General features: G+C 65.9%; 2 protein-coding genes across 4 annotated transcripts; both read left to right on the top strand.

Moving 5' to 3' along the window:
• The first annotated feature begins 13,588 nt into the window (after positions 1-13,588).
• On the top strand, positions 13,589-21,813 carry TH (tyrosine hydroxylase). Of its 3 annotated transcripts, none has more exons than XM_045892530.2 (14): positions 13,589-13,678; positions 14,431-14,502; positions 15,120-15,335; positions 16,417-16,591; positions 16,901-16,989; positions 17,486-17,553; positions 17,794-17,844; positions 18,188-18,333; positions 18,412-18,547; positions 18,723-18,792; positions 19,852-19,908; positions 20,141-20,236; positions 20,460-20,593; positions 21,416-21,804. In XM_045892530.2, exons 1-14 carry the CDS (start codon positions 13,589-13,591, stop codon positions 21,573-21,575), a joined length of 1,560 nt encoding a protein of 519 aa, XP_045748486.1. In that variant the 3' UTR covers positions 21,576-21,804. The 3 variants fall into 3 exon arrangements, with proteins under 3 accessions (XP_045748486.1, XP_045748485.1, XP_045748487.1); XM_045892529.2 differs by having other exon boundaries at positions 13,589-13,693; XM_045892531.2 differs by lacking the exon at positions 14,431-14,502 and having other exon boundaries at positions 21,416-21,813.
• Positions 21,814-24,296: 2,483 nt separating this feature from the next.
• Positions 24,297-24,952, top strand: INS (insulin). The gene is made up of 2 exons (XM_045892528.1): positions 24,297-24,487; positions 24,805-24,952. Exons 1-2 carry the CDS (start codon positions 24,301-24,303, stop codon positions 24,948-24,950), a joined length of 333 nt encoding a protein of 110 aa, XP_045748484.1. The 5' UTR covers positions 24,297-24,300; the 3' UTR covers positions 24,951-24,952.
• The last annotated feature ends 2,476 nt before the right edge of the window (positions 24,953-27,428 follow it).

Here is a 27,428-nt window from a genome sequence, read left to right as displayed (position 1 = left end):
CATGCTCACACAAACACAACACTCACACACATACATGCTCACTCACACAGGCAGACATGCAAACATGTACACACTCATACCTGCAAACATGCACTCACATGCACGAGTCCACATGCACGCATTCACACATGTACATACACAATCACAGACACAAACATGCACACATAACCACATATATACATACATGCTCAGGCACAAAAACACACGCATACTCACATGTGAGCACACACATACATGTGTGAGTGCACACACATGTTTACATGTGAGTGCACACACATGCTCACATGTGAGCGCACACGCAGACACACAATGCTCACATGAGTGCACACGCAGACATACGCACACTCAAACGTGCGCGCGCACGCAGACACATGCATGCTCACGAGTGCGCACGCAGAGACACGCACGCTCACACGTGAGCGCGCACTCAGACACACCCCAGTCCACAGATACAGCTGTGCCGCAGGAGCACCATTGCTTGACGGGTCCCTGGGTGCAGGGTCCCGGCTCCCAATGCACTGAGGTTGGGTCTGCTGTTTCGCTGGGGGAAGAGCACTGGGCTGAGTCGGAGGGTCCCAGGCTGGTGACCTGAACAGGGGCCTGTCTCCCTGTCACGCGGCCCCGGGGGGTGAGGGTGATGGCAGGGAAGGAGGTCCTTGTCGGCTGAGCTCTACTTCCCTTCCATGGCGCTCACGGTTCCGTTGGTGAAGCAGAGCCTCTCGTGACCTGAAGCTCCACCCCCGCAAGGAGGAGGTGAGCTCGCACCCTGCCCTGTGCCCCCCCCACCCTACCACCCCTCCTCCTTCCCTGCTCTCCCTGCTGCCTGCACCCTGGACCTCAGACTGACCCTGGTCCTCTGAGTACGTCCCCCCTACTCCCCGCTGTCCTTCCTCTGTCTCCCCGGCTCCCCTCGCCCACTTGACTCCTGGTGGAGGAGCGGGTATCACCTGTCAGGGTGACACAAACCAGGGCCGCCTGGCGGAAGGCTGGGGGAGCAGAGCGGCTCCACGGTGCCCGCCGGCAAGGTCAGGAAGCGCACCCGGGAGAGCGCCGAGTGCCCGCAGTGGCGCTGCTGGGGGGTGCCAGGCCCTGTGAACTGGCTGTGGCTGCCGCCAGCCCTCTGGCCACCCCACCTCCCCGCCAATCCCACCGCAGCCTGCCGGCTTGGGGTCAGAGCCCCTGCACGGGGGGCGGGCACCGAGGTCCATCGGGGAGTGGCCGAGCGAGGTCTCCTCTCCCACGTGGCGTCAGGGCCAACCCCGGTGGCCCAGGGCCGAACCTCCTTCCTGCCAGGCGGCATCAAACCCCGGGCCCTAGACCCCGTGCCAGGGGCAGGAGAGCTCAGAACGGCCTTCCTGAGCCCTGGATGGGCAGGGGATGTGGCTGGCCATCAGCCCGGGAGCAGGAGGCCTGTCTGCCCCTGGCCCCCACACACCCCACTGCTGAGTCGTCGCGGCCCAGAGGCATCCCGGAGGCTGCTCCCCTGAGGACAACTGCCCAGGTCCTGGGGGCTTGGCAGGACACCTCCTGCCCTCCCCTCCCATCTGTCAAGCAGGGGTGAATTTGGGAGGGCCTGAGCCTTCTTGTTCCATTGGGGAGAGGCCCCAACGCAGCAGGAGCTGGTGACCCAGGACTCCCGGGCAGGAGGCTGCTCACCCCCAAGGGCCCTGCGCCAGGAGCCGCCGTTCTGCTGACTGCCCAGTTGGGAGTGCCTGGGGCCTCTGCCACTGCCCCTTCCCCCCTGAGCTAGAAACCGCCTCCTTTGGGTGTGGAGTATGGGGGAGCCCTGGCCGCAAAGAACGGGGTCACGTTCTAGCCTGGAGGGGGCGGCCCATGCCGTGCAGGTCCTGTTGGTCCTGAGAACTCGAGCCACATCCCACCACCAGCCCTCGGTGGTGGCAGCTGGGGGGGGCGTTAGCTCTCTCAGGCCACAGCAACTGCCACTCTGACACCAACATCTGCTGAGCACTGTGCACGGCCACGCGGGACACACCGCGGCCCCATTTGCCTCCTGCCTTAAAGAATAAGAGACTCGGGAAGAGCTGAGTGCCCCCCGGACACAGCAACCGCCTTGAGCTGGGGTCCCTCACACCGGGAGGGCTTCCTACCACGACTGCACACGGGGGTCTCCGTACAGAGCACCCCGGTGTGCCCAGGCTCCTGGAGGGACAGTTTCCTGGCTGTTTCCTGGGGACTTTACACCTGCTTTCTGTTTTGGGGGTGCTGGAGAGATAACCTGTCCTTTTTTCCTCCCTGCACTTCTGTAATGAGCATGGATTACCTTTATAATCAGGGTATCCATTAAAACTGGTCCTTCAGTAACAAACAAAGCCACAAACAACCCATCCGCTCGACTCCCAAAGGATACCAAGAGCCTGGTGAAAATCTCAACAGGACTGAGGGACATGGGGGGAAATTCAGCTTCTCTCTGCTGTGGCCCCCAGCCCCCCGGGTGCCTTTCCGGGGGCCAGCCCTGGCGTCCAGATGGTGGTGAGTCTGGAGACCACCATGCAGATGCGCCTGGGACAGGCACCTGGTTCTCTCCCCCTCCCCGCCAAGCCCGGCCCCTGTGTGCGTGGAGCCCTCCTCACAGGCCCTGCAGGCGAGCTTTCTCAGCACCCAGGGCACGCCGGCCTCCAGGGGCCTCTAGGTTTCCATGTTCCTGCAATCACTCTCCGGCGTGCGTGCGTGCGAGGAGTCAGCATGCTATGCTCCCCGCGGCCCCAGGCTCGATCGTGGACAGATAAGAGAAACAGCAACACTCTCCTCCGCTAGTAACGTGTATCTGTTTCCGCAGATATGGGCTTGTGGGGCCTAATGAGACGAGGAAGCACTTTCCAAAACACTTCTACGGCAGCTCTGGGACGTCAGCAGGGCGCCTCCGCTCGGCTGCGCCCGGACCACGCGCCCCCCCACCCCTGCCACCCTGGGGTGCCGTGTGCAGGTGCCGTGGCCTGCCGATCTGGGTGTAGGGCTGGAGCGAACAGTCACAACGGAGCTGAGGAACGGCCAGGGATGCTCAGAGACGCCCCAGTGCGGGGAGCAAGAGCAAAAGGGCGGGCGGCTGCGTGCCGTGCCCTTCACCCCTTGCTGCTTGTTTTCTCTCGTTCTGTTCACTCTGCTGTGTAACGGCAGATAACAGGCCATTATTGCAAAATCAATTCATGGTCTCAATGCTTTCAATGCAGAAGAAATGAATAGAAACGGAGCCTGGCCATCTGGAGGGACAGGGCTTTCTGCCTTACCCACGGGGCCCCCAGGCTGTGCCCGCCCTGGCCCGGGTTTGAAGCCTGTAATCAGATCAGGAGGCACCGCCAGTTCCCGGAGGCCGGGCGGCTGGCTCTGCCCTCTGTGCTGAGAGGGGGAGCATCCCTGGGCCGCGGGGAAAGGACTCATCCTTTCCTCTCTGCCTTCACCCAAGACCAAGGCAGGGAGGATCTCTGCCACTTCGCCCCTGGGCTGGCCTGGGCCATGCCACCGGGGCCCTCTGCCTCAGGCGCCCCTCCACTGTCTGGGAGGGATGGTCTAGGCTGGGAGACAAGGGTCCCCGGGGGCTGCCCCCTTGGCTCTGCACCCCGGGGACCACGGCGATCAGCCCACAGGGCTGGAGGAAAGGCCCCTCGGGCACGTGTCTCTGTGTGCCCCAGGGGGGGTCTGTGTGTCCAGCGCCCACCTGGGCTCCTGAAGCGGGGCTGCTGGCCCTGCCGAGTGTGGCCTAGAGGGACAGCCTTGACCCCAGATCAGCCCTCCCGTGCCCTCAGGGCACGCTGACCAGACAGGACAAAGGAGAGTAAAGCGGAAGGCAGCCCCTCCCTCGGCAGACGGGCCAGCTCTGGAGCCTCTTTGCAGGTGCCCTTTCCACTCTGTGCGGTGGATGTCCACGCACATGCTCACAAATCCAGAACCAGGCTCCTGGTGGAGGCAGCCCTGCCCCACAGCCTGTGCTGAGGACACTCAGGCGTGAGTGTGTGTGCATGCCTGCGTATGCGTGTGCAAGCTCGTGGATGCTAATCTGTTTGAGGAGCTGATCACAAAGAGCAGTGCCTGCCGAGCGTGGCCTCGGGCGGTCTCCAACGCACCGTCTGCAGCCGGGTCCCCACGGAGCCCCTGCAGCGCGACCCCCTCTGTGAGCAGCCCCCAGGGCACTCGGGTGGGTTGCAATCTTCTGCCTTTCTGGCCCCCTTCGCAGTGGCTGCTGCTGGGGCACACATTCAGGTGGGACTGCTGGGTGGTTTGTAATTTGGAGAAGGCCCACCGGGGTGCTCGTGCTCTTGGTGGCACCCACAGACACCCCTGGCTGTGGGGTCAGGTGCCCCTTAGAAAACAAGCTCCCCTGGGGCATCGGAAGCAGGTGGGGGTCAATGTCCATTCTTACTGATGTCCAAAAATATCTGAGGATTTTGTTCATGGGGCCCAGGGAGGCCCCTCCTCTGGGATCTGAGGATGGAGGGGTGCAGGCAGAGGGAAAGGGGGGCCAGCGGGCACCCTGGGCCTGCATGACAATGAGGTCATGCTGTCGCCGACAGGCTCCGGGAGCCACGGGCGGCGCTCGAGTGAGAGTGTGACCCGGGCAGTGAACTTTGGCGAGATCACTGGGGCACAATGTCAGAAGACGTTGGGCAGGGAGAGAGGGTGGAGTGGCTGGCCAGAGGCGAGAGGCCTCCAGACACATCTTGGGAGTCCTGGCCCACCTAGCGCATCTCAGGGATTGGTGGTATGTGCCGCACAGACCACAGCACCCAAACACCTGTGGGGACATGGAGGAGAAAGACCCCCAGGCCAAAGGAGGTGGATCGGGTTGGGGGCACGAGTCCCAGCCACAAGGATCCCCGCCTGGGTGCAGGCGAGGCCAGGGAAAGGGGACCAGGATGCTGGGCACAGAGGAAGAGCAGACCCAGGTTGTGGGGAGATGGGTCCCCCATGACCCAGGTGATGGTGGGGCAGGCGTGGCAGGGGTCCTCCTGCCAGAGGAGGTCATTTGGAGTTCCCATGTCCCCCCCGCCCGGAGCCTGTGAGATCCAATCCTGCAGGCCCCCAGCTCCGTCCCTAATCCCTCACTTCCGTGGGTGCCTGCGAAGGTGGATTGAGTTTCTGCAGCTTGTTCTCTGGCCCCCTAGACGGGCCCCCAGACAGTCTGGGCTCTGGGGCTCCCCGGTGCAGCCCCAGGCGGTCTGGACAGAGTCAAGCCTCTCACGTTACAGAGGGAGCGGGAATGGCTGCGCCCCCCTCCACAGAGAGAGGGGCACAAGCCCCCGTCTGCTCCATCTTGAGGGGCGCGCCTGGTGTTTCTCAACACTTGTCACCCTGACGGAGTTTCCCTGCCTTTTGTAACCCCTGACCCTTTTGATAAACATCAAAACCTCAGCATCCGCCCCAGGAGGTCATGCCCCGTGACAGCCCCCGCCACGTCCATGGGGACTCGGGACTGCTCACGCCAATCCAGAAGATCCTGCCTGCTCTTTGTAACAGAGGCAATAGCCTGGGTCTGTGCTGTTCTTATCCAAATGCAAATCGCACAGTGATGGTGAATTCGGGAACACGGGGTCCCCAGGGCCGCAGTGGAGGGGGCTGCTCCCTTCGGGGTGGGGCTCCTAGACAAGGCCCAGGCAGCCAAGATCGCGGCGAGAAAGGCCGACCGCCTGACCACAGAGAAACAGATGGGCCGGGCGCTGGGGACACGTTCTTGCAGCAGAGGAACGGTGTCCCCAGCATACACGGAGGTCCTCCGACTCCCCACCTCCATGCCGAAGGCACGAGCACCTGCAGGGAAGAGGGAGACAGAGGTACCGCTCTTGCAAGAGGTGGACGTGACCAGGGAGCTCGGGAAGGACTGTCCAGCACGTCCCACTTCATGCCCATCACTTGGGCAAGACACAAAGTTTGTTATGTGGGCTGTTGGGGAGGACGTGGAGCTCAGGCGCTGCGGGCTATGACGGTGTGTGCGGGGCGGCCGCGGGGCGGGCGCCGGGCTCCTAATAAAGCTTGAGATCCACTCACCCTGCACATTCGGGCACTAGGAGGTCCGGGCCCCGGGGGACCCTGGGTTTCCGCGTATGTGCGTGTGTGTGCGTGCGCGCAGGTGTGCCCAAAGTACAACCTGTTGCTTCTGTAACTCAAGCGAGAAACAATAATGCAGATGTGGTGAAATTAAAACCCTCCTGCACCATTGGTGGGAGTGCAAACTGGTGCAGCCACAGTGGGCATGGCGTGCAGGGGCCTCGGACAAACAGAGCTACGTGGGATCCCGCAATCCTGCCGCTGGGTATTCACCCCGAGTGCGTGCAGCAGGGACGCGAGTGGATGCTTGCACACCCACGTTCACAGCCGCTGACACAGGGAAGCGGCCTAAGCGTCATCGATGGACGAGCGGATAAACGTGGTCCATCCACACACCGGACCGTCACTCAGCCTGAACACGGAGGGACACGCTGACACCTGCCAGAGCGTGGATGGACCTGGGGGACGTGATGCTGAGTGAGATAGGCCAGACACAGAGGGACAAGTACTGCAGGATTCCCCCCACATGAGGTCCTTAGAGTCTCCAGATTCACAGGGAACAGAGTGGACGGTGGGCGCCGGGGGAGGGGCGGGGGTCGGTGACTCAGGGGGACAGAGAGTGGATGGTGGGCGCCGGGGGAGGAGTGGGGGTCGGTGTCTCAGGGGGACAGAGAGTGGACGGTGGGCGCTGGGGCCGGAGGAGGGATGGGGGTCGGTGACTCAGGGGGACAGAGTCTCAGTTTGGGAAGATGGAAAGTTCTGGAGACGGATGATGGGGACGGCTGCACAGCAGTGTGAATGTACTTAGTGCCCCTGAGCTGTGGGCTTAAAGGTGGTTAAATGGTAATTTTTATGTTATATGTATTTTACCATGATTTAAAAAAAATAATTATTATTTTTTCAAAACCAATAATTCGAAGAGCATTTGGGCTGGAGAACAGTTGTGGGTGGGGAGGTGGGTGGAGAAGCCACCCTGGGGCCACTGCAGACATCCCGAGGGGCTTCTGGAGCACCCTGGAGTGGACGGTGGGGGGTGGGGCGCCTGGGGTGTCGAGAAGGGAGAGTGGCTGGAGCAGTGGTGAGGCTGCAGGCAACCACCGGGAGATGCGCTGGAGGGGTCAGGAGTGAGGGCCCAGCAGTCACCCCAGCTACAGCGGGGACCCCAGCACCCCACCTTGTCACCTGCTGCCCATTGCCCCTGAACCTCTCTCTTCCTTTATTTAACAGACACCTGGGGCCCACTGTGCTGGGCTGGACGGGGGTGCCCACAAGGACACCCAGAGAGGGTGGTGGAAGGTGCTCTCCAACTACGAGACCGTCAAGGCAGGGACCCTGCTGTTTTCAAAGAGCACCCCAGGCAATGCTTATAGGGTGACCCAGTGAACATGCAGGTGGATGCATGCAGCCCGCCCCCGCTTCTTGCTGCGCCCTTTCCTGGAGCATGAGCCTCGGCTTCGCTAGCTCCATAGGACCCACCGCTGGGGTGGGAGCCGAGGCCCCGTCTGGCATCCACAGGAGACCCTGCGTGAGCTCTCGGTCTGGCCCGGGTGGGGGCCGCAGTCGGTGGCCGGAGGGAGCTGGCTCAGCCAGGACGAGTTTATTAAAAACAAGCTGGAGATCAAGGCGGGCCAGCTCATGTCAGCCGAGCTCATCCTGGGCCCCAGAGTCATCAGAAATAAGAAAGCGCGGATAAGCCCTGTCTAAATATCACGGCAAGCGGGGTCAGCGGCAGGCAGCTGGCAAATGTCAGCCGGGGGCGGGGGCCCTCCGCGCCCCGGGATTAGTGGGAGGCCTGGAACGGTTGTGCCCGCCTCCCCTGCTGCCCGAGGGAGGCCCGAGTGCGGAGGATTATCGCTGCCAGCGTCTCGGGGGGTGGGGGGCTCTGCTTTCGACCCTGCTGGCCCCCGTGGGACAGGAGCCCACTGCAGGGGGGAGGCCGAGCGGGAGGAAGCTGAGCCTGGCCCAGGAGAGGGACACATCCAGGTCCCGGAGCCGGGCTGCCCACAGAAGACCCCAGCGGGGCGGGGCGGGGCGGGGGAGGCGGTGTCGTTTGGGGAAGCAGCGGGACTCCTGGCGGCCTCTGACGGGGCTCCCCTCCCTGTGTGACGGTGGCCCTCGGTCCCCTCTGAGCCTGTTTCCTGCACAGGGCTGCGTGCTTCCTTCGGGGCGGCACAGAGAGTGCAGGTCACCCTCTCTGGGCCTCATGTGTAGTCGGCGCCCTGGTCCCCCGTCCTGGGCTTCCCAAGCCAGAGGGAGCAAAATGTGTCCCTGGTGGGCAGACAAGGGAGGACAGATGTGCCCCGCATGGGCAGTGATCCTGAGTCTCCCGCGGGACCAGCACGCTCCCCAGGGGTGGGACTGGCCAGCACAGCCCCATCCCGAAAATGTCAGCGCGGGGGCCAAGGTGGGACCTCAGAGCAGCTCCCCACGCCTCGCCAAAACAAGATGGAGAGCAGGCGCGGGCGGCCCCGCACTCCCCACTCGGGAAGGCAGGTGGTGAGCCTGCGTGGGACTGTGGGCGGATGGGGTCAGGACCCAGAGGGGGCCTCAGTCCTGGGCAGCCCCCGACTCCCAGCCTGCTGCCAGTGGAGTGTGCAGGAAGCACGGCAGAGGTGCCTGTGGCCCAGGGGTGCAGGGGCGTGGGCCCCCTAAGTGCTTCCAGCGGGCAGGCCCGAGGAGGGCCAAGCAGGCGCTGGGCACCCGGAACAAGCTGGGCCAAGCAGAGCCCGGGGGGACCTCCAGGAACCCACCCTGGCTGCCCGGATGTTCAGCTGAGACGTTCAGCTCGTGTGCTCTGGGCACGTCGAGCAGAGCACTCTGTCCCCTCCTGAGTTTTGGCCCCCGTGACTCTGCTAATGCAGCCCGGGGCCTTGCGGGCCCACAGCCGGCAGCTGGCTCCCCTGTAGGATGGGCGGGGCGGCCCCTCCCCGCCGAGAGCGCCGGGAGCCTGGAGCGGCGGGACCAGGGGCAGGTGACTGGGACCCCAGGGCTGGCAGGGGGCGGGCACCGGGCCTGTCACGTGCCCACGTGCTGCTATCGAAGCACAGCTGTGGGCGCCTGCCCCCGAGTGACTAATGAGAACGGCACGGCGCTCTTGTCTTCGGCGGGCTCCGTCGTCAGCCGACTGAGAGCCGGGGGGAGGGGGCGGCAGGCGAGCGGAGTCCTGCAGGGGCCAGGCGGGGTGGGGGGCCTGCGGACGGACCCCAAGGAACCCACAGCACCTGGCAGGAAGCTGAGGCCTTGGCCGTGACATGGAGTGAGGGTCTGGAGGGACGCGGAGCCAGGAGCCGCCCCACGGGTCAGCCCACCGTGGCCGGTCAGACCTCCTGAGGCCCAGCTGCCCACCGCATGCACCGTTCAACCCCCGTCCACGTGCACGGAGGCTCCCATGGGCACGCTCACGCACAGACCGGCGGAGCTCGTGAGCGTGGGCTCCCGAGCCTGGCTGCACACATGGCCAGGGGTGCTCACAGCCATGTCGGCCTCTGCAGGTGACGGGGGGAGCCTTCCGCCCAGAGCCCCGTGTGAGGCCAGCATCCTGCCCCTCGAAGGCACCTGAGCAGTGAAGAGTTGGGGTGCTCTGGGGGTGGGAGCCACCGAGGACTACAGAGACCTCTCTCTGGCCAGGGCCACCTGACCCTGAGGCCTCTGTGATCTGCCCCTGCCCCCCTTCCTCCAACCCCTTCCCGCCTTGGTCCCCGGGCCTTCTGGGCACCTGGTTCCCCTTGTCACCCCAGTCCAGTCCCCTTGGCCTCTGCAAATCCTGCAGGCCCTCCCTCCTTCATGTGGGGCCTGGGTCTGACCACACTCGAGTCCTGCCCTCCCTTCCATGTCAGCACAGGGATGCCCAGCCCGGCTGCCCTGCCCCAGGCCCCTGCTGGAAGGACCCTAGGACAGGCACTCTTAGGGAAGGCGTGGACAGCTTTTCCAGAGGCCCGAGAGCACTAATCCCGGGTGTCAGTGGGACCTGGTGCTCCTCCTCCCCATGGGGATGGGACAGGGGGCAGAGTCAGGATCCCCTTTCCCACCCTCCCAAAGGTGGATTGCCAGCACTGAGCCTGGAGCCCAACCTTCTGTCAGCCCGTCCCCCTGCCCCATTGAGGGGTCAGCCTGGCGGGAAGGGAGCTCAGATGAGAGGCAGGAGGGAGGTCTGCCTGGAGGAGGAGGGGCGGCCATTGGGCCTGGGGGCCAGGCAGGACTTGGTCTGGGGAAGGGAGCCAAGCAGGTCACTGCTGCAGGGGCCTGGGGACGGGGGGGCGGGGGCAGGGGAGACATGGCCCGCTCCTCCCCTATCTCTTCCTGCAGGTCTGACTTCCAAATGCCCAATTATCCTGAGTGCATCGGATCGACCAGTGGGGCGGTGGCTCTGGGTCCGACCTGCCCCCGCCGGCTCGCCCAGCTGCTCGGTTCCATCCGATGGCCTCGTTAGAGCTAATTGCTCTGACATTTCAGCTCTGACAGGGCCGGTGTGACAGGCGTCTTGGGTCTTCTTCCAGCATGGGGGAGGGTGGGAGACTGCTCCCCCGCCTGTCCCCAAACGTGGAGAAAGGCCCTGGAGCCCTGGGGCTGCGCCGAGGCTGGAGGTGGGCGGCCCGGGCAGGAGGGGCGGGACACAGGCCTCCCTGTCCCCTGCAGCCCCCAAGGACCACGGGGACCCAGGGGTGGCCCAGGGCAGCATGACATCCGGAGTGCCCCCAAATCCTCCGAGGGATGTGGTGTGTGCCCGTGCAGGCCCGTCTCCCTGTGAACAGGGACCCTGGTCCCAGGCTGCGGGCTCTGGAGGGGCTTCTCTGGAGACCCGCTGCCCGGGGCCCCGGGGCTGTGTGTCCCACAGATGTGTGCCTCTCCCACGACACAGACGATGCCCACTGACAAAGACCTTCATCCTGCTCACACCATGGAAGCAACCTCTGACCCCTGATTGCCGGGAAGCACGAACCTCAGACTCTTCGCAGGTGGTTTCCGACGGTGGGGCCCTGCAGAGCCACGGGATGAGGACCCCAGGGAGATGCCCCCCTCGGGTTCCCTCGGCAGCTCAGCCTGGGCCCTCCTGTGGTTTGGGGAGGAGAGGAAGGGCGGGGTCCCGCAGTGGGCAAGGCAGTGGGCCCAGGGGGAGCAGCCCTGCCTTCGAGACAGGCCCTGAACCTGAGGCTGGAGGCCGCCTGCCCCACCCCTGCCCCACACCAGGAACCCGGTCGATGCCAGGGAGCTGCATGCTGTCCTTATGGGCCATTACGTCCTCTGGAGGCCGGGGCACAAGAGGCCACAAGAGGAAGCACCCAGCTCAGCACTGGTGCTGAGTGCCCGGCCTGACGGCTGGGATTATTCAGGGTGATGGGAGGGGCGGGGGGCTGCACAGGGGGCTGGCCCCTCCTCCCGATTCGGCCCCAGAGCGCACCCCCACCGCACTGGGCCCCGGACGCTCTGCTCCTCACCCTGCCCCCCCAAGATCGGCTCATACTCCCAGGGCTGTCTGGGCAGCAGGGACCCCATGTCCTCTCCTGGTGCCCACCTCCTCTGCAGTGGCTTGAAACCCTACCCTCTATCCCTGGGGTGGGGGCCGCTGGTCTCCGTCTGCCCCTTGGATTCCTCTCCTTATGGCCTGAGGCCCTGGATCCTTGAAAGGAATGTCTTGCGAGCTGGGAATCCAGGGCTCCGGACGTTGCAGGACCCAGAGAAATCACTTGCCTGGGGTCTCAGTCTCCCCTCTGCAGGACGGGTCTACAGACACCTCAGCTGTCTATAGGCAGGCCCTACAGATCACCGTCTGGGCTTGAGCCCGGGAGACCCTGGGCGCAGGGGGAGCCGCGGGCCAGAGAGAGGACACGAGGGTGTCTGGCCAGGAAAGAAGATGCTGGCTGGGGTGGACCCGCGGGTGAGGAGGAACGGCCCGGACTGCGCCCAGGTTGGTCAACCAGCCCTGCAGGGTGGGGATGTGTGGTAAAGCCTTCCCAGGATGGACCCCCTGTGCACGGACAGATAGACACCTGGTCAGGGGAAGCCGGAGGCCAGAGGGGGAAGCACACAGCTCGGGAGGGAGTCCGCAGCTTCCGCCCTCCTGCCCGCTGCCACCTGGCCCCGGGGAAGGAAGCTTCGCCCCCACGGAGCCTCCGTGCAGGCCCACGCCAGCTCAGGTAGGCAAAGGAATTAAAAAACAATATTTGTGTCAGCAGAAGACATTTGCCGAAAGGTTAAATCCACACTCAGCCACTCCTCCTGCGCGGTGCTTAACCCCCTGCCCGGCGCCCCCCAGGGCAAACCTGCAGGCCTGGATCCGCATCCCTAAGTGGTCCCTTGCAGCCCACCCTGGAGGGGCGGAGGGGAGCCTGTCCAGAGTTCCAGGAGGCCTGGATGCTGGCTGGGGACCCTGGTGCCCTGGGGTAGAGCCCGCCCCGGCCTGCACCCTGGGGATCTCGGAGCAAATTCTTCCAGGGCCTTCAGGACACAGCGGCATCCCTATGGAAGACCTCCTCTGGGCCAGGCCTTAGGGGCAGAGGCCGCTGAGACATGCTCTTGAGCCCAGAGTCTAGGAGATGAGTCAGGCCAGGGCCCACACCAGGCACCAGGAGATGCAGTGGGCCAAGCAGCTGGGGGTCCTGGCCTCAGGGTGTTTGCAGAGGAGGGAGATTAATATCAGGGACAAGAAAGCACAGACATCACAGAATGAATGGTGGCTGAGCTGTGTTTTGTGGAATGCATAGGAGCTCACCAGGAGAAGAAGGGGGTGAATATTGCAAACTTGGTATCATGGACCCCCAGGCCCTCCTGGAGCAGGAAGTGGGAACAGCCAAGGGTGAGAAGATCAGCAGGGGGAGGTGGGAGGAGGCACTTCCCTCTGCACTGACTGAGCTCTCAGACTGCTTCCAGAGGGCGATGGGGAGCCATAGAGGGTGGGGAAGTAAGAGTGTTATGGTCAGACCGGTTTGGGGGAAGGTCCTGGAGGAGAGGGGCTGGCCAGCCAGACATCCCTCCCTCCGCTTCCAGGCTCCTCACACTGGAGGGATGGGCCTTTCTGGAACATTCCAGGTCTCACTGGCTGTGCCTGGGGATCCAGGCCCAGGGAAATGGGACGAGGGATAGCTAACGCTCCTGCTGGTGGCATCTAATGGAAACATGCCGTGGGATCCTGTTGGGAAATTTGATGAAGAATCTTCTGGAAAAGCAAATGTTCTCCTGACATCCCAGGTTGGAGTCTGGATTTCTCCTCTCGGGGGTTTCCAGGCCACCTGCCACGTGCAGTCTCAGGGTGCCCAGAATAGTACCTCCCTGTGTACCCACCATCACCCCCACCTGGGGTGTGGAGCTAAGGGGACGCCAGCTGTCCCCAGCCCCGCAGAGCCCGTCCTCTGGAGCCGAGGTGACTCAGAGCGAGGGCCGTACCCCTGCTGGGCGCCTGCAGCGGGGACGCAATTAGATTTAATGGGACAGAGCCCTTTCTCCTGCGCGTCTTCGCTCCCGCCCACCGCCTCCCTCAGGCGGCAGGCGGCAGGAGAGGATGCGGGGAGGTGGGAGGTGGGGGACGTCAGCTCAGCCTATAAGAGGCCGCCCGACAGAGGGCTGTGGAGGCGAGCCCTATACGGACACCGGCGCCATGCCCACTCCCAGCTCTGCCTCGCCCCAGGCCAAGGGCTTCCGCAGGGCGGTCTCCGAGCTGGATGCCAAGCAGGCCGAAGCCATCATGGTAAGGGGGCTGCTGGTGCCCGATGGCCAGCATGGGCTGGAAGCGCAGGGGTGTCCCCCAAAGGCTGGCAGGGGCCCCGGACTCAGGGTCCATATGACGCCACAGACCTGGGTGCGGTGTGGGGTCCTGGCCCTGAGCATCTGCTCTGCCCAGGCTGGTAGGCGACCCCCGACCACTCCACTGGGGGGTGTTTGAAGCTCCGTGGGTGGTTCCTCCCCGGCCCGGCGTGTGTGTGTGTGACAGTGTCCTGGGCCTTGGCGGCAGCTCCTGGGGGAAGGTGCCGGCCACATGGAGGGGCAGACCCCAGTCCTGAGCCCAAGGGTGATAGGGGCTCCAGGGCGGTTTCCATTGTCATCCACCTGTCCACCGGCCACGCATTCGTGACCACGTGTGACCTCCTGTCTTGAATCCCACCTCCCCTGCCTAGACACCCTGGGCCCCTCTGACCACAGGACGGTCCCCAAGGCATCACCCAGCACCTGGGGGCCCCCGAGGGCAGGAGGTCCGTGCCGGGCAACCTCACCTCCATGAGGCTGGATAACTGGAGACCACTCAGGCCAGAAGAAGGGTCTTGCATGTCCTCAAGGATGCCCCAGAATGATCAGCTCCCAACATTTCAAATGAGCTTTTGTTTTTAGACCTTGAATGAAAACATGGTTTGGGTTCTGGAAATGTGATTTGCAGGCACCTGCTCAGAGAACTGCCCCCCCACCCCCGTTCTCAGTGAGACGTCCTCCCCACCCAGCTCCCAGGGCCCACCCAGCCTTGCAGGTGCTCCCCGACCCGGGGCTGCAGCCCTGCTCTGCTCACACCCCCGAGGCCAAGCGGGGGCTCGAGGGGCTTCTCCTGCACCCTCCCCACCATGTTCCAAGACCCAAGGACACCAGAACCTTCTTGGAAATTCAGCTCCAAGGGACGAGCCCCAGACATTCAGCTCCTCCTTCATGCAGGCCTGGGGGTCACGGTCTTGGGGACAGGCTGTGGACCAAGTTTGGCCATGTCCCTGTGCTGTGGGGAAGGGCCGGGGTTGGGGTGCCGAGGTGACGTCATTCAGTATGGCTGGCGTGGGGGTCCCTCCCAGGAGCCAGACACCATGTTCCCTGCCCTCCCCAGTGCTCTGGCTGATGTCCACCTCAGGGTCCTGAGTCACCCCTCCTGTCACCTCGTCCAGTTGGGACCCGGGGACAGAAGCAAGGCAGCATGTGGGTGCTGTGGGCCCATCCTCCTGCCACACCGGCCCCCAGCCTGTGGCTCCACATCTTCCTGGCCACCCCCCAACCCCCATCGGGTGGAGACAGGCTCTTAGTTCTGCCCCAGCAAGTGAGGCCTGGCCAGCCGTACCCCCCGTGGGCACAGCAGGGGCTCACGGACGCCAGCTGGTCGGAACAGGGACTGGGGGCGGCCAAGCACAGGGGGAGCTGGGTGTGTCCTCTCCTCGCAGTCCCCGCGCTTCATCGGGCGGCGACAGAGCCTCATCGAGGACGCTCGCAAGGAGCGAGAGAAGGCCGAGGCCGCATCGGCCGCCTCCTCGGAGCCCGGGGACCCCCTAGAGGCCGCAGTGTTCAAGGACAAGGACGGGAAGGCCATGCTGAATCTGCTCTTCACCCTCCGGGGCGCCAAGACCGCGTCGCTGTCCCGGGCCGTGAAGGCATTTGAGGTGAGGCTGGCTGGTGCGGACCTGTGACAGGTGCGGACACGGTGTCCTCTCCACGGGACTCACGCAGAGGCATGACTGCCACTGAGGGCCACCAGGGGAGAGGGGCTCAGGAGCCCTGGGCCTGGGGGTTTGCACCCCCGAGAGCTCTAGGGGGCCCCACGGCCCTCACAGTCCCCCTCGCGGTCTCGGGAACTGCCTGAGCCCGAGCCCTCCACCGGGCCGTGAACCCCCGCCACCCCCACACCCACCACGTCACACACAGGTGACATATGGGGTGAGTGCGTGTGGCTCCCAGCAGGGCAGCCTGGGAAGTCGGGGTTCCCACCCCCCCTGCCCCTGACGGGCTCTGGCTAATGTGATGGCGGATGGTATTAGTTGTTCTGGTCACACCAGGCCGGGCGGGACACGGGCTCCTAGCCCCCAAATGACATTAGAGCTGGGCTCCTGCTCCTGGACATCCGTGTGGCCCGAGGGCCTGTCGAGAACCTGCGTCCTTGTTGCTGGGCAACGGCGACGGGCGGGAGGTGGCGGCGAGCGGAGCCTTCCTGCCAGGCCCCTGGGCACTCAGTGGCGCTGAGCGGGGGGTTGAGCCTCCTGGGTGGGGGGGCCACAGTGGGGTCCAGGGCCCACCCCCAGCCCCAGATGAGGCCACCTTCCGACCAGCGGCTGGGGACTCAGGCCCGAGGGACGCAACACGTCACCCAGAACACTGGGTGGAGGGACCGCGCTGAGGACTCCCATCACGCAAACTGGACGAAACCCCACCTCCCAGCCGCAAGCCCTCCCCAGGCCGCAGGCTCTGACCCGAGTGTGGAGGACGGCTTGGGTGTTCGTGGCCGCAAACGTCCAGGGTGGGGCCACAGGAGCTGACCCCATGGAGCTTCTTCCTTCCCATCCCCGTCTCCCCTCCCTCCCCGTGTCTGTCTCCCTGTCTGTCTCTCTGTCTCACCATCTCTCTGTCTCTCTCCTTCTCTGTCGCTCTCCATCTCTCTTTCTCCATCTCTGTCTCTCTCTCCATATCTCTCTGTCTCTCCATCTCTCTCTCTGTCTCTCCATCTCTGTCTCTCCCTTGCTCCCTAAGACGTTTGAAGCCCAAATCCACCATCTGGAGACCCGGCCCGCCCAGAAGCCACGGGCAGGGGGCCCCCACCTGGAGTACTTTGTGCGCTGTGAGGTGCCCAGTGCCGACCTGCCCGCCCTGCTCAGCTCCGTGCGCCGGGTGGCAGAGGACGTGCGTGGTGCTGGGGAGAACAAGGGTGAGGCTGGATCCTCTGTCCTTGTGGGTAACCCATGACCTTGAGATGGGGCACATGACCTTGAGATGGGGACACAGAAGCTTCCACAGGGGACCCCTGAGGGGACCACATGTGAGGCCTGGGGGGCCCCCCTCCCTGCCGGCTCAGGCCCTCTGCTCATCTGTGTGCTGGCCGGGGCACCTCTGGGACCTGCCCACTGTCACGCCCCCATCCCCCACCCCGCCCCCCACTGAGGAAGCCGCAAGGGAGGCTGCTTCCAGGCCGGCCTGACGCTCATGCAGGCCCCTGTTCCCTCCACCCTCCATGAAGTCCTCTGGTTCCCGAGGAAAGTTTCTGAGCTGGACAAGTGTCACCATCTGGTCACCAAGTTTGACCCTGACCTGGACTTGGATCATCCGGTAAGCGGGTGCCCCCGGGCCTCCTGGCCTCCTGTGTCCCCGTCCTCATGGCCAGGGTGTCATGGATGGGGCATCACTCTCTCTGTCTGCTGTCTGGCTCCCGGCAGAACCACCGAGGCTGGGCTCGGTGCAGCCCCCAGGCACCCTGCTGCACAGGGCAGGGAAGGGGCAGCCAGTGGGGGGGGAGGGCGCGTGTATCGGGCAGGGAAGGGGGCGGTGGGCAGGGAAGGGAAGGGGCAGCAGGCAGGGAGGGTGTGTTGGGCAGGGGAGGGGGGAGTCGGGCAGGGAAGGGGCATCGGTCAGGGAAGGGGTGGTGGGCAAGGAAGGGAAGGGGCATCAGGTGGGCAGGGAGGGGGGTGTGGGCAGGGAAGGGGCGTCCGGCAGGGAAGGGGTGGCAGGCAGGGAAGGGGCATTGAGCAGGGAAGGAAGGGGTGGCGGGCAGGGCAGGGAGGAGTCGGGCGGGCAGGCTCCTGAGCGCGTGTGGTACTGCCCCCAGGGCTTCTCGGACCAGGCTTACCGCCAGCGCCGGAAGCTGATCGCGGAGATCGCATTCCAGTACAAGCAGTAAGGACCCTGGCAGCCTCGGCCTCGGGGAGCCAGTGGAGCCTCACACTGGTGGGGGGGGCGTCTCTGTCACCAGTGCCATCACTGTGGTCACTGGCTCGGGTCCCCGAGTCCCAGCCGAGCAAACAGGAAGCTGCCGAGACCATGCGGCCGGCATGCGCTCAGCCCCAAACCCCTCCTGTGCGCCCCCCTGCCCGCCCTCCCCGAGGGGCCCCTGCTGACTGCGCACCCCGTCCGCAGCGGCGACCCTATTCCCCGTGTGGAGTACACGGCCGAGGAGATTGCCACCTGGTAAGACCCGGTGGCCCTGCTGGGGCGGAGGGGACGAGAAGGGCCGCGTGTGGAGGCCAGGTAGAGGAGGGACTTCCCAAGGCCATCTGGGAGGAGAGGCTGCGGCTGGGCCCGGTCATCCCGTGGCCCTCTGTCCCCCGCAGCCCCCCGGTGGCCAGGGTCTTCAGGGTCCAGCGAGAGGCCTGCAGTGGGGGCCTCTGCAGAGCCTCCCGGGCGGGGGCAGAGAGGAGCGCCCACAAGGACTGGCTGCTGGATGTGGGGCGGGGCTGGGGTCGGGCGGCCGTCAGGCTCGGCCGCGTGGGGACGGGAGCCCCGCCGCAGGGCCTGAGACCCTTGCCCGCAGGAAGGAGGTCTACACCACCCTCAAGGGCCTCTACGCCACCCACGCCTGCCGGGAGCACCTGGAGGCCTTCCAGCTGCTGGAGCGCTTCAGCGGCTACCGGGAGGACAGCATCCCCCAGCTGGAGGACGTGTCCCGCTTCCTGAAGGGTGCGTGGGCCGCAGGGGCGGGCCCGCAGGAGGGAGGCCCCTCCCAGCCTGGCGCCCTGACCCCCGCGGCCCTTGCAGAGCGCACGGGCTTCCAGCTGCGGCCCGTGGCCGGCCTGCTGTCCGCCCGGGACTTCCTGGCCAGCCTGGCCTTCCGCGTGTTCCAGTGCACCCAGTACATCCGACATGCGTCCTCGCCCATGCACTCCCCCGAGCCGTGAGTGTGCACCTGCTCCCCGCGGGGCCGCCCCTGCCGCCCAGCCTGCTGCCCCGCCTCCGCAGCGACCCGCGGGGTGCCCGCCTGCGAGCCCCCGGAACGTGGGGGAGGGGGCAGGGGCGGGCTGCGGCCCCCCGCCCCCGCCCCCAGCCGCCCCTTCTCCCCGCCCCCACAGGGACTGTTGCCATGAGCTGCTGGGGCACGTGCCCATGCTGGCCGACCGGACCTTTGCTCAGTTCTCCCAGGTGTGTCTCAGGCCTGGGGCGGGGGCAGCCCCTGCCGGCCACCCCGGCACCATGCCTGAGTCCCTCGGCGGCTGGACGTTGTCCGCTTGGGTCCGGGAGGCTGCAAGGAGACTGGGTCATCCTGGAATAGAGGGGCGGGTGGGCCGTGGCGGGTGTGCTTGGACCCGTTCTGGGAAAACCACCTTATAAAAATGAGGAGTCAGTCCGGCTGCCGCAGAGCCCACGGGGGGGGGGGGGGGGGGGGGGGGGCGGCTGGCAGAGCCCCATGGCCTGTGCTGCCACCTGCTGGCTTCCTGAAGAACAGCACAGAGCTGTCCTGGTCCCTTGATTGCTCCTGGGAGGGTCCCTGCATCCCTGGAGGGTCCCTGCATCCCAGGAGGGTCCCCCATCTTCGGAGGGCTTCCATACCTGGAGGGTCCCTGCATCCCAGGAGGGTCCCCCCATCTTCAGAGGGCCCCTGCATCCCAGGAGGGTCCCCCCATCTTCAGAGGGCCCCTGCATCCCTGGAGGGTCCCTGCATCCCTGGAGAGTCCCTGCATCCCAGGAGGGTCCCCCATCTTCGGAGGGCTTGCATACCTGGAGGGTCCCTGCATCCCTGGAGGGTCCCTGCATCCCAGGAGGGTCCCCCATCTTTGGAGGGCTTCCATACCTGGAGGGTCCCTGCATCCCAGGAGGGTCCCCCCATCTTCAGAGGGCCCCTGCATACTTGGAGGGTCCCTGCATCCCAGGAGGGTCCCTGCATCCCAGAAGGGTCCCCCCATCTTTGGAGGGCCCCTGTATCCCAGGAGGGTCCCTGCATCCCAGGAGGGTCCCCCATCCTGGGAGGGCCCCTGCATACCTGGAGGGTCCCTGCATCCCAGGAGGGTCCCCCATCTTCGGAGGGACGCTTCATACCTGGAGGATCTCTGTATCTGGGAAAGATCCCCCACCCTGGGAGGCTCTCCACATCCTGGGAGGGTCCCCGAAACCCCAGAGGGCGCCTGGAGCACCCTCGCCCCATGCAGGCGCCCACGCAGGGGTGGGCCGAGCCTCTCCCTGCTGAGTCTCCTGCCTCCACAGGACATCGGGCTTGCGTCCTTGGGGGCTTCTGACGAGGAAATCGAGAAGCTGTCCACGGTGGGTGCCTTCCCCTGCCGGGCCTTGGGGGGCACGCTCAGGACACCTGGGTTCAGGTTGGGGGGCCCCCCATCTGGGCTGAGGTCCCCTCTTCTGTCCAGGGAGTGTCACTTTTACGCTGTGATCCCCAGGGCCGGCCGGGCCCTGCTGGGGCTGGGGGTGCGGCAGGGCCGAGCGGCAGGGGCTGGCGGGGTGGCGGCTGTGGGCACCCACGCAGTGCTGTCCCCGCCAGCTGTACTGGTTCACGGTGGAGTTCGGGCTGTGTAAGCAGAATGGCGAGGTGAAGGCCTACGGCGCGGGGCTGCTGTCCTCCTACGGGGAGCTCCTGGTGAGGCCCGCCCCTGCCGGGCCCCGGCCCCGGAGGGTGCTCGCACTGGGGCTGCGGGGAGGGGGGAGCAGGGTGACCGAGAAAGCTCGTCCTGCGCTGTCCCAGCCGCAGGGTGCCCAGGCCTCGAGAGGACCCCCGCGGGGAGGGTGTGGAGTCAGGGAGCGGCGCTCCTATTCCCTCCGGGCCCAGGGTGGGGGGTCCTGCGACCTCTGGCCTCCTGCAGCACTCCCTGTCTGAGGAGCCTGAGATCCGGGCCTTCGACCCGGACGCTGCCGCCGTGCAGCCCTACCAGGACCAGACCTACCAGTCCGTGTACTTTGTGTCCGAAAGCTTCAGCGATGCCAAGGACAAGCTCAGGTGGGCCAGGGCTCCCAGGGCCGAGACCCACCCCCCACGCCCCCAGACTGGGCTAACCTGCAAGCGGGGCCTGGCGTGCACACCCCTCCCACCGTAGGCCCCCCAAAAGTCCCGGGGGGGTGGGGGGGAGAGCTGCCCGACTGGTGGCCAGGTCAAGGCCAGGTTTCAGGAGGCAGAGTTTGACCTTTGTAAGAAGGATGTGTGGGGCCCTTCCCAGCCTCCTGCCTGCTGAACAGCTGGGGCCATTGGGTGGGACAGAGGGGCAGGGGTGGCTGAGGGTGCAAGGGGGCCTGGAGGGGGCAAGGAGCCCCCAGGGCCGGGGGCTGAGGGTGCGTGACCAGTGGTGTCTGGGAGAGGGGGCAAAGCCTGACGCATCCCACCTGCTCATCCTCGGAAAGAGTCTTGTTTTCCAGCTAAGGGAAACCGAGGCCCAGGGGCTGTGTCTGCAGAGTGGAGGTGCGGGAGGGCCGGATCCCACAAGCAAGTGTGGGGACAGGAACAGACCTGAGGCTCTCTGGGGCACACAGCCCAGGAAGGCCTCCCGGAGGGGTGGGGCGGGATGGGGGTCCAGCAGAGGCCCGCTTGGGAAAGGCCTGTCCTTCCCCTGCCCCCCACCCTTGGAGCAGGCCTCGATCCCCCGCCTTGTCCAGTCGGTTGGTTGCAAGGAGTTTTGGGGCCTGGGCTTGCCCTGCACTGATGATGCGCCCCCTCTCCTGGGGACCGCAGACTCTGTCCCAAGCGGCCCCTGCTCCTCCCCACCTCCCCAGTGCCCCCCGAGTCCCCACCAGGTGACCGAGGGTCCGTACGCCCTCCCCTCCCTAGGAACTATGCTTCCCGCATCCAACGCCCCTTCTCCGTGAAGTTTGACCCGTATACCCTGGCCATCGACGTGCTGGACAGTCCCCACGCGATCCGGCGCTCCCTGGAGGGCGTCCAGGATGAGCTGCACACCCTCACCCATGCGCTGAGCGCCATCAGCTAGGAGCAGTGGGAGAGGCCCCGAGGTCTCCCTTCCCTTCCCCAGCCTCCCCCTGGCCCCTGCCCACGTGAGGGGCTGGGTCACTGGGCACCCCGAGAGCCCGCCAGAGATCCTCCCTGCTGGAGGGCACCCCGCGGATCCCCACCCCACTGCTGCTCAGCTCTGCCTGCTGTGTCCTTGTCCTGCCCATGCTGCCCGCGCCGCCCGCTCACAACCTCAATAAAAGAAAGAATCCCTCTGAGCGCCTCCCTGGCCTCCTGTGTGTGCTGGGCTCAGGGCTGGGCCCCTCACCCCCTGCTCCTAGCCTTGCTCAAAGCTTTCTCTTCTGCCTCCGGCCTTCTCCGAGACCTCACCAGGCAGCCCAGGCCAGATAGGAGATGCCCTGCTCACCCCGGAGGACCAGCCTGTGCTGAGCCCCCAGCAGCTCCGGGGGGCGGAGGGGGTCCTGGCTGAGCGCATCATCCCCGTAGGGGCGGGGGGTGGGGGCATCGGGAGCCGCACCTGGGGCTCACAGCTCTGCGTTTGGCCATTGTGGCTTCCAAGGCAGGGCTGCAGGCTGGGCCCTCCCCACAAGCCGGGTGTCCCCACTAGAGGACAGGGGTACAGGGGCCAGCCCGTAGCAGGTGCAGGAACGGGGCCCTGAGGCATCCCACCCGCACGGAGCAGGGCCTGGAAATTGTCCCCAAAATGTGTGCTGATGGGGAGTCCAGCTGAGCTGGTTCCCAGATAACCTCCCTGGGCCTGAGTCCCCCAGCAAGGCGTCTGCGGGCTGGATTCCAGGCTCTGTAAGCTGCCCCTCAGCTCACTCAAGGGGTCTGACATGGCCCTCCAGCTGGAGCCCCCGCATCCTCCAGGGCTGGCCCAGCCCAAGGGGCTCCTCCTCCCGCCCTGCCCCTGGTGCTCGGGGAGAGAAGCCCGGGGGCTTCCCGGGGCGTGCCTGGCTCCCCCCTCGTCGCGGGGTGAGAAATGCCCACGGGTCTCCCAGGCCCTGCTCACTCCTGGCAACTGTGCCTGCCACACATCACCAGGGCCCCGGCGTTAAGCTTTTAGGATGTCAGTCCCCGTAAACTCCTATTCATCTGTCAAGGCCCTCTGGGGCAAAAGCTTCTTCCCCAGCCCTCCCTGGTGGTCTGAGCACCTTGCCCATCCCAGGCCTCCCCTACCTGCATCCCTTCAGCCCACGAGACCCCAGTGAGGCCATTTCTGAGGGCTGTGAGCCCCACTAAGACCCTGGGGAAGAGGTGAGGGCCGGCCCCAACCCCCGGGCTCTACTGGCCCCTGGGCTCCGCCCTCTCACTGGGGTCCTGCTCCACCCAGCTTCCTGTCCTGCATGTTCCTCTCAAGAGACCCCCAGACCTTCCGCGGCTGCAGACGGCCACGGGCTCCATGCTGGCTGTGGGGGTTGCCGCGCGGCCCAGGCGGAAGCGGCAGTGGGGAAGGCGCCCCACGGGATCAGGGGCGTCCACCCTGTGCAGAGTGCAGCATGGGGGAGTTGCTGAGCTTGGAGTAGGTGGGCCAGGCCCCTGTAGTCCCCCGGTCGTGCAGGGCCACAGACCAGGACTGCCTGGGCAGAGGGTCTAGCCTGGAGACTGGGGTCCATGCTGAGGCAAGGGCACAGGATGCCCCCAACCCTTCCTGCCCACTTGGTCTGAGGCGACAGGAGGAGGCAGGGCTCAGCCTGTCACAGACCCTAGTGGTGTCACGGTTAGACATGGCAGGGGGAGGGGGAGAGGGTTCTGACCTCTCTCCTGGTCCTGTCCAGGGGGCTGGGGAGCACCCCAGGGGCCCCAACCATATATATGAAAGCCCAGGGAGTCGATGGTCTGAAAGTGGTCAGCATGGGGGAGCCTGGCGGGGCCTCCAGAAGCAGGGGTGGCACGGAGGGGGAACGTGGGCAGGACAGGTGGGGCCCCCACACAGAGGGTGTCTGTTGCCCCCACGGCAGACATGAGAAGCAGGGCCTGGCCCGAGCGTCCACACAGCGAGCGGCTGGTCCCCAAGCTCGGCCCTCAGTGCAGCACCCCTGGGTGCTGAGGGTCTCAGCAAGGTTGCCGTGCTGGGGTGGGGTAGGGCTGTGAGCAGGGACGAGATGCTCCCCCACACCACCCCCATGGCCTTGCACCATCCAAGGGGCCCCGGGGGCAGACAGGGGTCCAGGGGCCAGGCAGAAGAAGCCCCCTCCTCTGGCCCCCGGCTCCCCTGGACTAATGTGGAAAATGTGGCTCAGGCAAGGCCCTGGGGGGTGGGGGCTCTGCTCCCATGGAGACATTTGCCCCCAGCTGTGAGTGGCCATCAGGCCCCTCGTTAAGACTCTAATGACCCTGTGGGCCTGCAGGTGCTGACGACCAAGGAGCCGTTCCCGCAGACCCAGCACTGGGGAAATGATCCAGAAATTGCCGCCTCAGCCCCCCGGCCATCTGCCACCCCCACTGGGGGCCCTAATGGGGAGGGCAGTGGGATCAGGAGCTATAAAGCCAGGAGGGCCCTGCAGCCCCCAGCCCCCTGGGACCAGCTGCACCCGGACACGGACGGCTAGCAGGTGTGTCCCCGTGGGCTCCTTGTCAGCCTGGGGCTGCCCCGCTGAGGAGTCCGGGGTGTCTGGGCCCCAGGAGGACAAGAGCTCCTACCTCAGAGCGTTTGGGGGCCGAGCACAGGGTGGGGTCCTGGGTGGGGCACATGCCCCTTCCAGCCTCAACCCCGTCTGTCCCCCAGGTCCCCGTCCCCCGCCATGGCCCTCTGGACGCACCTCCTGCCCCTGCTGGCTTTGCTGGCCCTCTGGGCGCCGGCCCCGAGCCGAGCCTTCGTTAACCAGCACCTGTGTGGCTCCCACCTGGTGGAGGCGCTCTACCTGGTGTGCGGGGAGCGCGGCTTCTTCTACACGCCCAAGGCCCGCCGCGAGGTGGAGGACCCGCAGGGTGAGCCCCCGCCGGCCCCACCCTGGCTTCCTACCTGGCACCGGGGAAGGCAGGCGGGATCGTTAAAAAGAACAATGACATGCCCTTGGTCGCGTCCTGCAGGCGACCAGCTCCCCCGTCAGTGTCGGGCAGCAGGGGCGCATGGGCAGACTCAAGCCTTGGCCCCCCCCGGGTCCTGGGAACAGATGGCAGGGAGCACGGGCCCCGTGCCAGGCGGCGGGCACCCTGCTGTCCCGGCAGAGGCCAGCATGGGATGGTGGGCAGGTGGGGGAGCGCGTTCCCTCCCCGACCCACTCCCCCTTGTTTGCTCCCCGCAGCAAGGGCCGTGGAGCTGGGCGGGGCACCTGGACCGGGCGACCTGCAGCCCCTGGCGCTGGAGGGGGCCCTGCAGAAGCGGGGCATCGTGGAACAGTGCTGCACCAGCATCTGCTCCCTCTACCAGCTGGAGAATTACTGCAACTAGGGCGCCTCCCCGCGCCAGCGGCCCTGAGCCTTCCGAGCCCTGCACCCCAAGCTATTCAATAAACCCCCTGAATGAGCCTTGTGAGTGTCGTCTGTGTGGTGTGGGGATTGAGGCGTCGGCCGGGGGGCCAGCAAGGTGACTGCCTGGGCCGTGGGGGCCCTTGCAGGGGCCCCCGTCCTGTTCTCTACACCAGCCCCTCCAAGCTTGGCCCCTGCTCACTGGGTGCCCACAGGCGAGCTCCTGCCCTGGGTGCTGCGAGGTCCCAGGGCCCCTGGCTGCTCAGGACAGGACAGAGAAGGGCTCTGGGGGCTCTGGGGGCCTGGGGGGCCTTGGGCACTGGCTGGGAGCAGATTCTCTTAGCTCAAAAGCCTTGAGCTCTCAGGGCCCCCAGAGCACTTTCCAAGGAAAGAGAATGAGAACACTCCAGCAACTTCTCCCCACCTAGCCCTGCGGTGCTCTACTTTTAAAGCTATTTCTGATGGAGGCTGAGAGGGGGACGGGGTCCTGCAGGGGCAGGGGACAGAGAAGGGCCCAAGAGGCTCCCCAGGGCTGGGCCTTTCTAGTGCCTCTCCACCACCAGCCCCAGCCCCAGCCCCAGCCCAGATCCAGCCAGAGGAACCCACGGGTGCCCTGGAGGAATCAGAGAAGCCACATGGCAGCCTTGAGCTGAGGGACAGACTCGGACCCTGTGGGCACTGGGCAGGAGCCTTGGGCCTGGCACTCAGGGGTGTCCCAGCTATGTTGCCCCAAGAACTGCAGCCCACAGGGCCCAGGCTGGGTCTCCCTGCTGCCCTGCGGCCCTCTCCTCCTGCTCAGCAGCCCCAGACCAGGTGGTCAGTCCCAGAAGGGCCTTCGGGCCTAAGGATGAGGTCACTTGGGTTCAGGTCTTCAGGGATCCTCCAGTGTGGGCCCACTGGGCACCCCGCCTAAGCCGTCACCTGGCGTGCCAAAGAGCCTGGGGGCTGTCTGGGCTGGCTGTGGCCTGGGAGGTCAGCGGGTGACCCTGGCAGCACAGAAGGCTGGCCAGCCGGCCACCCAAGCCAAACCAATGTGCACCTCTCCTGAAGGCCCCGCCCGGGGCCGGGGCTGGGGATGGCGGGGCCGGGGCCGGGCGCCCAGGCCCCCCGAGCCTGCAGACCACGCAGAGGCGGCCTCGGGGCCAGAAGTAGATCATCCTGCTGGGGCCTGGCTGTCTCGGCAGCCTCCCTGTAGCCCCCAGGTTCCCTCCTGGGCCACCCCCTCCCCACGACATCGACACCCCCAGAGACGAGGCCGTCCCCCAACTAGCTCCGCCCCTGGAGTGGACAGCCGGACACTGGACCCGGAAGAGGAGGGGAGGAGGCGGCTGCCATCGGCGGCGAATCGTCCATGGGAGCACCCAGGTGGCCCCATCCGCAGGGGTAGAGGCAGGGGCGTCCTGCAGGAGTTGAGGTAGGTAAGTGCCCGGGGCCGGCCTGGAGGCAGCAGTTAGCCAAGCCCGTGTTCTGGCTGGCCTGCTGGCGGGCAAGACCCTGAAAGATGACCCAGGTGTCCCCCTCCCCCTCAGGGGCCAGCAAATTCTGTGGAGTGGGGAGCAGGAGTATATGGGGCCATCTCAGCTGGTGGGACTCACGGTGCAGCTGGTCTTGGGTGGTGCTGGGGACTCGGGGGCGTCATTGGAGGACTCCCTTCCATTGGGGGGGCTCAGGAGAGGGCTCATGTCCATTGGGGTGGGAAAGCCTGCCCACCCAAGAGACACGGGCATGGTGTGTGGCCACCCTTGGCCCCCCTGCCTGGGCCGGGGCCCATCTCCCCGTTCCCTCCTGAGACTTACTGCAGCCCTGAGACCCAGGCTCTCCTGCCGAGCCTTTCCCACCAGCCCCTCGGCCCCCCACGGCTGTGTTCTTGGCAAGGTGGGTGCAGGACTCTCCATACCCCCCCCACAAACGGATCCCGGGGGCAGGGAGAAGGGGATGCCCATGGTCGCCAGGGTCCCCGGTGGCAGAGGTGGGATCAGACCCAGCCTCCTACTTGGCACCCTCCTGAGCACTGAACCCCAGATGCCCCAGTTTCCCGGAGCCCCCGGGTCACCCCATGGAAGCCAGGCCCACAGACCTTGGCTCTGCCACCCCCTCCGGGCCCATGCTCCGCCCCTTCTGGGAATTGGGAGAACAGTCGTCCCATGTCCTCAGACCCTGCCTGCCCTTGGAACCTGGGCTTCCCTCGCCTGCGGGGCTGGCAGTGGCTCTCAGCTGCATCCAGGCCAAGTGCCCCTTAGCCAGGGGCAGCGGGATGTGGAGGAGCAGACCCCTGGCCATGCTGGGTCCCCCAGCCCTCTCACCAGAGGGCCAGGGTGCCCCCCGCCCCCACACACCTGCTCTCATGTCTGGTCGGTGTCCCACTGTCATGAGTGCCACGTGGGGTGGGATCTGTTGGACCCATATTCTTAATGGGGAGACTGAGGCTGGAGCCAGGATGTCTGGCCCTCTGGTGCGCACA

The sequence above is a fragment of the Mirounga angustirostris genome, unplaced genomic scaffold, assembly GCF_029215605.1.
Source record: "Mirounga angustirostris isolate CCGP_5_RB_7025 unplaced genomic scaffold, mMirAng1.0.hap1 SCAF_13, whole genome shotgun sequence".
NCBI classification, from domain to species: domain Eukaryota; kingdom Metazoa; phylum Chordata; class Mammalia; order Carnivora; family Phocidae; genus Mirounga; species Mirounga angustirostris.
Note: the sequence above shows the minus strand (reverse complement) of the source record. Positions and strands in the feature narration are given on the sequence as shown.